The sequence below is a fragment of the Cyrtonyx montezumae genome, unplaced genomic scaffold (assembly GCF_038088225.1).
Source record: "Cyrtonyx montezumae isolate F1298 unplaced genomic scaffold, pur_monq_1.0 scaffold_3, whole genome shotgun sequence".
Classification (NCBI taxonomy): domain Eukaryota; kingdom Metazoa; phylum Chordata; class Aves; order Galliformes; family Odontophoridae; genus Cyrtonyx; species Cyrtonyx montezumae.
The window spans coordinates 1,802,610-1,815,705 of NW_027072034.1; the positions used below are offsets into that span (position 1 = coordinate 1,802,610).

At 39.6% G+C, this 13,096-nt stretch overlaps 1 protein-coding gene across 2 annotated transcripts in view; it reads right to left on the reverse strand.

Annotated features, from left to right (window-relative positions):
* GTF2F2 (general transcription factor IIF subunit 2) overlaps window positions 1-13,096 on the reverse strand; it is a 162,798-nt gene that overhangs the window by 88,126 nt on the left and 61,576 nt on the right. For both annotated transcript variants that reach the window (XM_065743961.1, XM_065743962.1), the window contains exon 7: window positions 3,584-3,683. In XM_065743961.1, coding sequence (XP_065600033.1) covers window positions 3,584-3,683 — 100 coding nt within the window. The remainder of the gene's footprint in view (window positions 1-3,583; window positions 3,684-13,096) is intronic.

Below are 13,096 nucleotides of genomic sequence, written 5' to 3' on the forward strand. Positions count from 1 at the left end.
TGCCAAATGTAGTTGTTAGTTTATCCCTGCAAGACTTCATACAGGAATCAATTTCTCTTGGTTTATCATCACAGTATATTGCTAAGCTTGCTGAAAAGCTGCCAAAATTGCCTTCTTGAAGGTATCATTAGTAGGAAAGCTATGTATTACACCTCTTTGTTCGACAGATAATGTAAAAAATATAGATAAGGCGTTATAAAGTCAAACTAAATTTAAAGCTCATCTAAAGATGTTTTAAATGTGCTTTGAAAGGTATGTGCCAATGTGACTCCCATCTACAAGAAGGGTCATAAGGAGGATCCAGGGAACTACAGGCCTGTTAGCCTGACCTCAGTGCCAGGAAAGGTTATGGAGCAGACTGCCTTGAAGGAGATCACACAGCCTGTGTGGTACAACTGGGGAATCAAGCCTAGCCAGCATAGCTTCACGAAGGGCAGGTCCTGCTTGACCAACCTGATCTCCTTCTATGATCTAGTGACCCATCTGGTGGATGAGGGAAAGGCTGTTGACGTAGTCTAGACTTCAGCAAAGCCTTTGACACTGTATACTGTGAGAATACTCCCACAGTATTCTCCTGCAGAAGCTGTCAGCCCGTGGCTTGGACAAGTATACTCTTTGCTGGGAAAGGAACTGGCTGCAGGACCGGGCCCAGAGGGTGGTGGTGAATGGACTTAAATCCAACTGGCAACCAGTCACGAGTCAGGGAATTTGTTACTATTTTTTATCTAAGGAATTATTTGATCATCATCAAAACAAAATTCCAGTGCATTGCTCTACTGACTGAAAAACAGAGATTTTAGTTGCATGCACACCACGCAATACAGAAGCAGAGCTCAGCTGGCCAACTGCAAAGCCTTCCTTCTTAAATCTGAGTCCATTAATCTATGAGCTCAGTACTCAGCTCAAGACAGCCACCACTGTCAACAAAATATTCCACAGACTGAGATGAAAATACAGCCAGCATGCTCAAGCAGTGCTTTTGCATGCATGCATGAGTAATTGGAAGCCCTGCTGCTTACGCTTTTACTCTTATTTTGGTGATGTCTTCCCACGAGTCTCCGTTCTGTCCACGAGCTGCCAGTCATGCATGCATGACTGCCTCCTCCACACACCACTTCCAATGGATGTGAGTGCATGAGACAGTGCCAAGACCAATTACAAGGAGAAACAGCAGTCTCAGGAAGTATCAGAATACCCCAGTGGCAACAGCCATTTTGTTTCCAGGAAGTTTTTGCACTTGCCCTGTGAGCTAGTTTGAGGCTTACAAGCAGTTCTGCAGGTTGGAGATGGATGGAAATATTGGGAATACGAACAAGGACTTAATCCTATTTTTTTAAGACTCTCCTCCACCTACTCCTGATGTTTACTAAGTAAGAAACACTGTTTTTAGCATTTCTTTTCAAGAATCTGACAAACGTGGTTTGTTATTCTCAATACTGTCTGGGAAAGGAAACAATGATACCTAGTTAGATAGCTAGATATCAACATTTATCCATACATACGTGCAAAGTAAATTCACAATATCTATCACTAAACTGGGAAAAAGGACTCAAAGCCCAGACCTCCACAAAGTTTTCCTGCAGTGCCAGCACCCTGGCTTCTGGTACAAAATGAAGAACACTCAAAAAAGTTTTTCACTTTGTGCTTAAAAAGTGACTCTGTATTTCAGAATGGCAAACAGATAAAATCAATTATTTTGTTCTTGCAAGGTCATAAATACTCTATTTTACACTAACTATATTAAAAATTGTTATGTCTATTTCATGTACAATGACAGACATATTATCTGGTTATTTCCTGAAATATGTGACCTGAAAGTGATGAAGGGATGACCCAGCAGGGCCTGGAGAACTTTTCTGCTGTAGTATGAACAATAATTAAACCACAGAAAGATTCCAGCTGCAAGAACATTAACATTGCAGCCCTGCACATATACTCATCACTTGTAGATAGAGAGAAAATGAAGGTCCCTTCCTCAAAGAATAAGAGCTAAGCTGTAGTAATGGCGTATATTCTAATGGAATGCAAATTCTTCTAATAAAAGGTAGGTTTAATGTATTTATTTTGGAGAAAAAGTAATCACTTCTGCTGTTCTTAGTAAAGACAGAACTGGTACTTAAACAAGCTATCACTATTTCCACTCTACAAGTAATCTCTCTCCTTCTTTCTTCCATCTGTATGTTCATTTAGGAGCACATGGAGCACACATATCTATGTCCTATCTGATATTCTATCTCTTCTCCCCTGAGAAAATGTTATCCTTTTTCTTAGTTCAGTAGATGTTCATTCATTCCTCATAAACTCCCAAGAAGATGACTGAATTATAATTAGTACACAAGATCGTAACATTTTCAAGAGGCCTTGTGACATCCTGGCTGCATTGCTCAAGACTTAAATTTCTATAATGATACAATCGTGACAGCCTGACGGAATAAAGACTCTAAGATCACCTACAGGGTGAAGTTAGACTGCTGTGGTTATGCTAGTGTCAGTGAAATGGCACAGAATTCCATTAAAAAGGGAAGTTGTACAGCACCCTAGCTTTTATCAGAATCGAAGGAGAATAAGAGTAGTGTGATAGAACACCAATACACTCATTTGAAATTGCAATTACATAGCAGGATATAACAGTGTGATTATTTTGATTAAATGTCATTCCCCAAGCAGAAATAGTTATATTGCTACAATCTTCTATGTATAGATCAGACTTTTAACCGTAACTACTGTGAAACAGTCCCATGAGAGAGAGAAATGATTATTTTGGGTTCTGTAGGAATAGACATGCTTTTCAGAATAATGCTTAAATATCACCCAGTATATTGTCATTTGTTTTATGTAAATAAAATCTTAATAAAAAGTGTAAAAGTTTAAATGACTAACACACTGACTCATTTTTAGTATGACTTAACATTCCTCACATTCAACAGTAACAGTGATTATATATGCATACATACAAATTACTCAAAGAGGATCTTTAAGGAAAAGGACATTATAGTTTGTATGTACATCAACTGATCTGGAACAGCAGCGTGGGTGTAATATTGACAAAGCTAATGATGCAAATAACACGTACTATGAAGGTATGAAACTGTGAAAAATTACCAGCTGTTATTCTTTCCTACTCAGTTCCAGCAAAGGACTGGAAAATAAAGATTCATTTCATGTCTTTTATCCACCTCCACGTGATATTTTATTTGGCTCAAAGGAGTACTTTGTAGCACAAAGGCAGAATTGCTTTTTATCCCTAAACTTTAAAACTATATTTCAAAAAAAGTCTAGAGAAAGAACACAATCAAGACATTAGGAAAGGTCTGGGTAAAGGCAGTCTGCCTTCCAGTAGGTAACAAGGGAAGGTAAGAATTGGCAGACCTTAACACCAAAGGTGATGTGGCTCTTGAGGCAGAAAGAAGATTCCCAGAAGAAAAACCATGGGAGAAACCAGATAACGTGGAACATTTCCAAACACCGTGGGCAACAGAGCTACAGAAAGTCTGGACTGATGGCAGCAGCACTGCAATTGTGGAGTCCTGAGCCAGACACATCCTGGTTAGGAGAAGAATTGAAGGTATTCAGAGCTACTTACGTTATATTGATGATTAGCCACGGGTTTGTAATTGGTGGTTACTGCTTTGTCCAGCTGCTGTGACAGCCTTACAGGTTTAGAAGATTCTTCTATCTGAAATCTTTAAAAGACATGAAAAATAGAATTAATAAAAACTCATGACAAGCACACACACAAAATAAATCCTAAAAATCTGCAAGTATGAACCATCCTTTATCAAAGGTGAGCTGCAAACAAATAAGATGCAAACAAATAATGCACTCTTTTGAGCTTTTTCCTGCTCTTTTTGCTCGAGGAAAGCATGGATTATTAGGACACTGGCTGTTACTGAAGATACTGAAAAACAAGCAACCGGGAAGAAACGATACTAAAAGTTATGCCTAAAAAGAAATTTTAAAAGCCTGACAGTCACATGGAATAAAAGCCCTTACTTTTAAAAATGATCAAAATCAAAGGAAATGAATGCCAAATTTCCCAGCTCACTCAGCTGAGGGCTGGAAAAGCTTTCAATTTACTTCTATTGACACTCAGACAACAGTGAAATTGACAATCTCTTAGATATTTTAATATAAAAATAAAGATTTCCGTGATCTTTCTTTTGCCATAACAGAGCACCAAAGCACAAATAACCGTTTGAAGAGATCTTTTAAAGACATAAAGACAAACAAATCCACATACATTCAAACCAATGTACAATCATGTCTCAAAGAAACTGCTGACAAAAGGTGACCTTTAGTTTGGGAAAGGCTAGGGAAAGTGCAGAGGTTTAACATATTTTGTTAAGTTCATCTCTAGTTATAGTAGATAGGATATAAAATCTGTCTTCTTTCATATTTAGCTAGTACTGCTGAACTGCAGCTGTGAGAAGTTTGGAACCATACATACACAGATACATATCTACCTGCAACCTTTTTAATTTTTGCAAACGTGTCATTTGTTTTTATAGTTTTTATTATCCTTGCAGTACAGTGCAGTGCCTTGTATTCTTGATTCTAAACCAGCAGAACGCTCATCTATGCCTCCTGTCCAAATGCAGCATGTTTTCTTCTTAGCTTGAAGGAAAATCAATCTGAAGGTGAATGAGTGGTGAACCCTTTCCACCACCGTTCTAGCAAATAAAGGTAGAAGTTTCTAGCAGAGGAGTTTATCTTCCAGCCTTCAATCTAATTACTCAATTTTAAAGATTTTACTGATCCCATTATCAAAGGTCCCCTAAACGCTCAACCTTCACAAGGAGGAGCAGACATTACAGGAAAGCTAAATACCTACATTTTCTCCAAATGTTCATCTCCTGATTTATATATATATTAATACAATCTTGGCTATATTGTGTGGCTTTATTCTTTTTTTTTTTTTTTTTACTTCAGGAAAACAGCCAAAGAATATCAGCCCTTCTGTAATTACGTGTCAGAAGACTGAAAATATGGTTTGAACACATTTTCTCAGAAGAAAATATAACAGTAGCATTTACCCCCCTCAAACTTCTTAATAAATATCTAAGCATGAAAATAAATGATAACTCTTTAGTCTAGAATCTACGATGAACTTCATACTGATGAATGCTAAAGGGCTCTTCCTGTTCTGGTACTTCACAATTACAACACAGGAAATTTCATCGCCCATTTCAGTGCAGCTTCCACAAATTAATCTTTTTTCTCCTTCTCCTTTTTGCTCAGGAGACTTCCAGCAATTTCTTTCTTGACATCTTTCCCTTTAAATGACTTGCTAGGCATAGTATTCATTTCAATGTTTTTATTTTAACTTGCAAACTGCCAATCTGCAGATGAATACAAAACCATATGTATAGAACTACTGCATTTCTCAGAGACTTCCAATGTCTGATGGCAATGGAGTCACATATAACATGTGCAGTTCTACAGAACGCAATATGGAAAGCAAACAAAACCTTTTTGAATGCTTGGAAAACAGGCTGGAATCTTACAATGTGAAAGTGGAAATGTGAGTTTGTGAAATGAGCCAAAAATTTAGTCAGAGCTACTTGTACCAACTAACAAACGTATCAGCTACAAATCTATGCATCTCAGACGGAAATTTCAGAGATATCAGTGTTGTGCTTCAAAATTTCTTCTACTTGTACCAGTGGTTTCCTAATTATAATCTACAGATCTTATCTACAGAAAACAGGCTAATGGTACAGTGCTGACTTCTCTTCCTGTTCCTAGAACAAGAGCTATACTGAAAAGTAAAGATACATTACATCCCCAGTACAACTTTCTAACACAAGCAAATACAGCAGTTGCAACATGTCACTACAGAAATCTAGATGGGAAGCACGGTGACTCATGAGGCAAACCTTTTTATTAATATGCATTTATTCAATCCATGCATCCTGCTCTTCTCCCTAATGGCTGCCCTTCTCATTTCTTTTCTGAAGTGTTCAAAATCTCCTGGAGCATTACAGAGTCTAAGATTGCCCTCTTTCTGCCAGTTTTCCAGGCTCTACAGGGTCCCAAATTACCAAACTGTTGAGGTGCTGAAGCACTGAAATCTGCTTAGTGCATTGCAAGGTTAAAACAAACACCCTGCAATCATTTTATCCAGGTGATTTGTTGCTAAAGACACTGCTTGCAGTGAAAATGTAATGGGGTGGTGGTGGTGGAGGCAGGGGGAAGAGGTTCAAAATCCTGCCATAATTTTCCCATATTTGTAAAGTAGTATGTCTGGGTAAATATATTGGACTTTTCTAATTTGTTTAGTTGTTACACTGGAAAAAAAAATAATAATTAAAAAACATATTTATATATTCTAATAATTACCCACAAATTTGTAACAAAGGCTGTGAATTAGACATTATATTCACCTTTTAGACTGATGTTTTCACGTTTGAGATAATACTTTAAAATGCTCATTTCTTAAAAAGATATTAAAGAGCAGTATTAAACCAAAAATACTACGAGGCATTTTAGACTAGATCTCAGAGTGGATGTGCTGAATCTTAATTGAAACTGTTGGTAGGAATAATTAAAAAAAATCAATTGGCATTCTGAGTCACTGGTGACACTGATTTAAAAGAGCAGTCAGTGGCTTTTTACCTATTACTTTTTATTACGATTTGCATGTGCGTGACAGTTAAAAGCCTTATCCAAGGATTTAAACTTTCCACATGGCTTTCATTGACATAGCAATCACCATAACTCATGCTGACATCTGGCGTAAAAAATAGAGAGAATGCAGATTTTCTTTTTCCAAAACTGCCAGTAAATTAATGACAGATCAGCCACCAGCTTGCACACTGTAGTTTTCTCTTCTACCCTCAAGGATCAAATATAGCTCTTCTGCCCTGAAATACAGCATGCAACCAGCATGGCATCAAATTCACCACAGTTATTTCCAAGCAAAATACATTTTATGCTGCAACTCTGATTTGTCATTGTGACTAGAGAGAATAAGGGAAAAAATATTCAAGCAGGTTGGAAATAATTGTATAGGACTTGTCAACATGCAGCAGGCTCATCAGGGGAGACAGATGAAGGCAATAAGTACATTTGGATGAAATGCTCATTGGCTTTTAAATTCATGAATCTCTCAGCAACAAGAAAATAAAACAAAGGTAAACCTTAAAATAAACCTAGATTATTTCCTCTGATTAATCTTCTGTCACAAAACAAATGTTTCAGAGACTAGAAGCAGATATTAATCAGAAGCGTTGACTGAGCTTCAATTGGTGACATTTTTAAAGAAATTACTGTAAGGCTGAGACTGATCAGCTTCAACAAGTTGTCATGCTTGGTTTTATCTTGGTTTTATTTACACAGGGTACCAACAAGGAAGAAGCCAAGATTACTGCTGTCAAAAAGAGAGGTTGCTCGGAGTCTTCTCCTCTCTTTGCGACCTCATCTGACAGATGCATTTCAAAGGTGCATGACCACTGCTCAAAGCTTTGGAAAGGTAAGAAACAGCTCCAGCTCTGCACAACTGTGCACCTTTTTATTTATTTATTTGACTTCTCACAGAAGCTCCCAGCCAAGTACCAGAGTAATGGAGACAAGAACCAACACATCCCTAGTCCCCTCCTCAGTAATTTTGTACTTGAACCAAACACAGGCAGCTGCATTACAGGAAGAGTCATGGTAAGTGAAAATGGCAACTAAGTTTTCTTCCTTGACTTCATATTTTCACAGAATCATAGAATCCTTGGAGTTGGAAGGGACCTCTGAAGGCCATCCAGTCCAACTCCCCTGCAATTAACAGAGACACCACAGCTACATCAGGTTACCAGGGCCTGACCCAACCTTGCCTTGAATGTCTCCAGGGATGGGGCATCCACCACAGCCCTGGGCAGCCTGTTCCAGTGCCTCACCTCCCTCACTGTAGAGAACTTTCCTTATATTTGATCTAAATCTACTCTCTTTAAGCTTGAAACCACTTCCCCTCGTTCCAAATAGTCTGTACCTTTCCTTCCTATAGCTCCCCCTTAGACACTGAAAGACCACCCTCGGGTTTCCCTGGAGCACTCTCTTCCCCAGGCTGCACAGCCCCAGCTCTCTCAGCCTGTGGGCGAGGTGTGCCATCCCTCAGATCACTTTTGTGGCCCTACTCTGCATGTGCTCCAACAGGCCCATGTCTCTCTGTGCTGAGGACTCCACATCTGGACGCAGTTCTCCAGATGAGGCCTCACCAGCACAGAGCAGGATCACCTCCCTTGCCCTGCTGGCCACACTTCTTTTGATGCAGCCCAGGATACAGTTGGCCTTCTAGGCTGAGAGGGCACGTTGCTGGCTCATGTCCACCAGTACCCTCAGGTCTTTTTGTCAGGGCTGTGCTCTATCCTATCCTCTCCCAGCTTGTATTGGTAATTTTTTTGTTTGCTTGTTTGTTTGTTTTCTGCTAAGCACAGGTGTGTGCTAGGAAATCGCATCCAACTCCAGCTCTCCTGCCTACTTGTCTGCATTTATTTGAACCACACCTTGGTTAGGTTCAGACAGCACCTTCTCTGACTTCTTTCAAGTAGTGGCACTGATTATGCAACAACTGAGCTGATGGTAGACAAGAGATGGGTTTTCCTAAGAGATGCTGAAACACCTCATCAAATCATAGAATATTCTGAGTTGGACAGGACTCGCTAGCATCTCTAGTGCAGACCCTGTCCCTGACCCCCTGCTGCCCCTCCCCAGCACAGCTCCATGCCGTTCCCTCGGGCCCTGTCGCTGTCACACAGAGCAGAGCTCAGCGCTGCCCCTCCGCTCCCTGTGAGACTGCAGCCGCCATCAGGCCTCCCCTCAGCTCCTCTGCTCTGCGCTGAGCAAACCAAGAAATCTCAGCCACCCCTCATCCCTCTTACCCTCCAGACCCTTCACCATCCTCTTAAGTTCCATGAACATCACATGAAGTCATCACCCCATGGGACACATCCCACTGTAACAATCCCATGACAGTGCCCAACCACAAACAGCACAGGAAGTTAACGGAATGACTTCATCTGTAAAAACACACATTAACTAATCAGAGAGATGACAACCTGTCACTACACAAAGCTATCTGTCATATATTCTGAAACACAAGAATCAGCAACATGCAAGTGCAGTCACAATTAGAAAAGTCCTATTGTCTCACGTTAAATGGAAGCAGACAATTGCAGTCCATTCTGTGGAGACACTGACTCTTCTCTTACAGACGCTGTTACCCTGGCACACACACCGAGACAAAATATGGTGAGCCCTACCCTGGTTATAAGGACAACGATAAGCTGTGAATAGAAATGGCATTACGAATTACACTTGTCAGCTTTCAATAAGAAAATACTTCAGATTATTAGTATAGTGTATGATTTGTAATTGATTTTAAGTCCTGAAATTTTGGCCTTTCAAGAAAAGTACCTCAATTATTTTAGGTTCAGGAAACCTATTAAGTTTTCTGAAGTTGATATCTTCAGCTATGTATGCTGAAGGTTGAGCAATGAATCACCTGAACATTAGATATTTTCAGGCCTAATATTGAGACAAGTCATAAAAGAAGACTCCCAGTTCTTCCTATTTTTCTCCAGTACAGAGCATGAGATGATATGAATGACAACTGAATGACAACAAGCGACAATTTCTTACGTGACTTTTTGTTTCTTTGACATGATGGGAATAATTGATTAATAAACTAATTTTTCTCTCTGAGTTTATTATTGCAAATGATTTAAATCCTTTCAGGCCAAGGTTGTGACAATAAATAATGTAAAGACAAAGTAAGACAGACTTTAGCATTCTAAGAATAATACAATTGAACGTCTTTCCTTTAGTATTTGATGCTTATCTTTAACCACTTTAAGTGATGTCAGTGTGAAGAAAATTCCAAGGTCTGCTTGACATCACGGGTATTTTTAATCAAGCTCACATGTGTCTAACATTCTTCTGGAGAGTGCTGATGGAGTTTGACTCTGGTGGTTGCTGGTCCATACTGGGGACATGCTGTAGACGTGCCACCTGAGGCCAAGCTTAAGATTCCTTTTTAACTCTTATGCAATGTTACTGTTAACAAAGGTTATAAGTGGCTGCTGTCTCCAGGTGTTTCATTGTTTGCTTCTTCCTTTTACTTTGGGATATCCCTCTCTGGGATAAGAAGGACCCTTCCCAAATGCTCTCTCCTTCCACTCACCCTCACAGTTTTCACACAGCCCTGTGAAACCTGCATACCCCCTCCCTGCCCTGGGGGCTTGGTTCAAGCCAGCACTATACTTGCATGGTGAAAAGTTCCTTCCACAGCTGTCAGGCATGCCATGCCTCAACAGGAAGGCCTGTTGCAGCCCATTGTATTTACTGCAAAGAAATAAACACTTGCTTATTATAATTCATGTCTGCAGGAAGTGGAGAGAAGTCTGCAAATTTGCAACTGCCGTAGATGTCAATTTTTCACAGTCCTCTCCATCCTAGAATCATCACAGTCAATCATTTAGGGTCCAGAAGGGAAACAAAACCTTCCTTATTGGTTCTTACATGTTTACAAATTTGTTTGTAGCACATCTTGGTGTTTAAGGAGGTAAAACTGCAGAACACAGAGCACTTCTATAATTTTGGAACGTAACTTCCAAACAAGTGTGACTTATTCCAGCAACAAACAGGTCTAAAACTAGGCAGAAGGAAAATCTGAGAGCACTTTTGTGTCATCCAGAGTATGCAGGCAACCTCCACCACTGATGTGAGATGTGGAAGAAAACTGGCAGGGTGACAAGGAACACAGGAAAGAAGAGATCAGGTAACATGCCAGAAGAAATCAGAGTGAAGGTGAGATCTGGGACATTAGCTATTTCTAAATTCCCTTAAAAAGAATTACATACAATTTTAACTATGTACATAACTGTGCACATACATTTCACAGTTGTTGCTATTAAAAAAAAGATCTTTTAGGAGACAACAATATATCATCACTTCTTCCTCTTCTGTACTAGAAAATAAATGGCTCCCTAGTTCTGTGGGGAAGAGTCAGACTTCCTGAAAATGCACAAGTGAGCTTAAATATATGCAAAAATGTATTACAAAGCAAGACAGAAGAGTAGGAAATAATTTGATCCTCCCTATTGCTGGCTGAAGGCTTTTTCTTGCTTGAGAGCCAATTCCTGCCTCTCTCTAAAACAGTTTATTCTAAGCCATCAACAAAGCCAATAAAATTAACCAATCTAATGAGAAATGAAGTATTTGAAGCACTGCTGACAAAATTCAGACTGCTAAAAACAACAGCATGGGTAACAAGGTTAAAAGATAAGCACTGTTCCTAACCCTGCACCATGCTCTACCATGTACATCTTTCTGAAAATGACGCAATTTGGAGTTCTAAGCTTATCCAAATTTCAGGGACTTCCAGACAAAGGCCTTGGCAGAGCACCCCAGCCCAGCCCTGACTGCTGGGGAGAGTGAGCATTCAGTTATAGCAACTGCTTATAGGAAAGCCTGAAATCTGAGTGACTTATTTCCATCTTTTCTCCAATGGGAATGAAAAAGAAGTGTGGTGGGATCTGCAAGTACCACTGCCTGCTCTTCACCATCAGTGACCATCAGCTGTGTTGCACTACCATGCTTCTTGCCCCACCCCCATCAGCTTTTCTGTCGGATTGCTGTGCACCACAAACTCCCTTTTCCCTTCTGACATCCCTATGAAGCCCAGGAAAGGTGACCCCAGGGGTCCTCCTCTGGCATAACTGGTCCTACAATTCTGGTCCTACCCTGCACAGCTCACTCTTTGTGAGTGAATAAACTACCCTGTTCAAAAGCATGTGCCTATAACTGGAACTTGCAGCTATACATCGTTTCTTGTTTAAGAAAAACCTCAACATGAATAGTTTCCTTGATATCATAAACCAATTAGTTCCAACATTAGAACTGGATGCCTGAGGAGATAAGAGGAAAGACAAGATCTGACTTCCTAATGTAAAAACCGAGACAAAATAGATCTATAAAAATCAAGTTACCTTCAGGTATTTATACATTTTAAAGACAGAGATGACTATTATCATCCCTGAATGATCATTAGATTTTTCTCCTGAGTATTACTGACTAAGGAGTATCCAATGATACTTGAGCTTATAATGTCAATTTTGCTATGCTACATCATTTATAGAAAAACATCCTGTCACAATTAAAAAGAAAACAAAACAAACAAAAAAACCCCCACCACCTAAGCACCACAACATGTTTTGCCTTTTTATTATGTTTTTAAAGATAAGCCTCCTTTCCCACTTCCATTTTCAGATACACAGCTTCCTTTCCTGTATCCATTTTCCTCAGTCCCCAAATCTCTTCATAAAAAAAATGAAGTGTCTTTGTTAGGCATGATCTAGATTTGAATTTTAGAAGACAGATTTAAATGCTTAACTACCAGTTATTTCTAAATTAAAAATAAAAAATGTCATTGTCTCAAAATCATAAGGATCTTCATTTTCCTGCCAAACCTAATCTGTTTTCACTTGCTGCTGCTTTGAGAAAAATGGTGATAAATAGGGATTTGCAAATCCTGTCAACAAAAAGCTACACATTTCAGCATGCTGACATGGAGTTAATTTTCTTCATAGCAGCTTCTATGGTGCTGTTTCAGATCTGTGATCAAAACAATGCTGGTAACACAGCCATACTTTAGTTACCACTGAACAGTGTCCTTGCACAGCACCCAGGCAACCCCTGTTTCTCACCCCTTGGAGCACAAAAAGCTGGTAGAGGACAAAATATGTCAGATGACCTGAACTAAAGACATTTCATTTCATGCAATGTCAGGCTCATCAATAAAGAAGGGAGAATAAGGGGCTTGGGGAAGTTAGCCATCTTTTGCTCAGAAACTAGTGAGGCATCAGTCAACCAGTGGGAGCTGGTTAGTGATTGCTTTTTCATCACTTCTTCCACTTCTCCTGTGTTTATTAACCATTTCTTATCTTCCTCCATACATTTTCAAAGAATAACAGAATCATTAAGGTTGAAAAAGACATCTGAGATCATTTAGTCCAAACACCAGCCATCCCCACCATGCCTACTGACTATGTCCTCAAGCACAACATCCACACAGTTCTTGAACACCTCCAGGGATGGTGAGACTCCACCACGT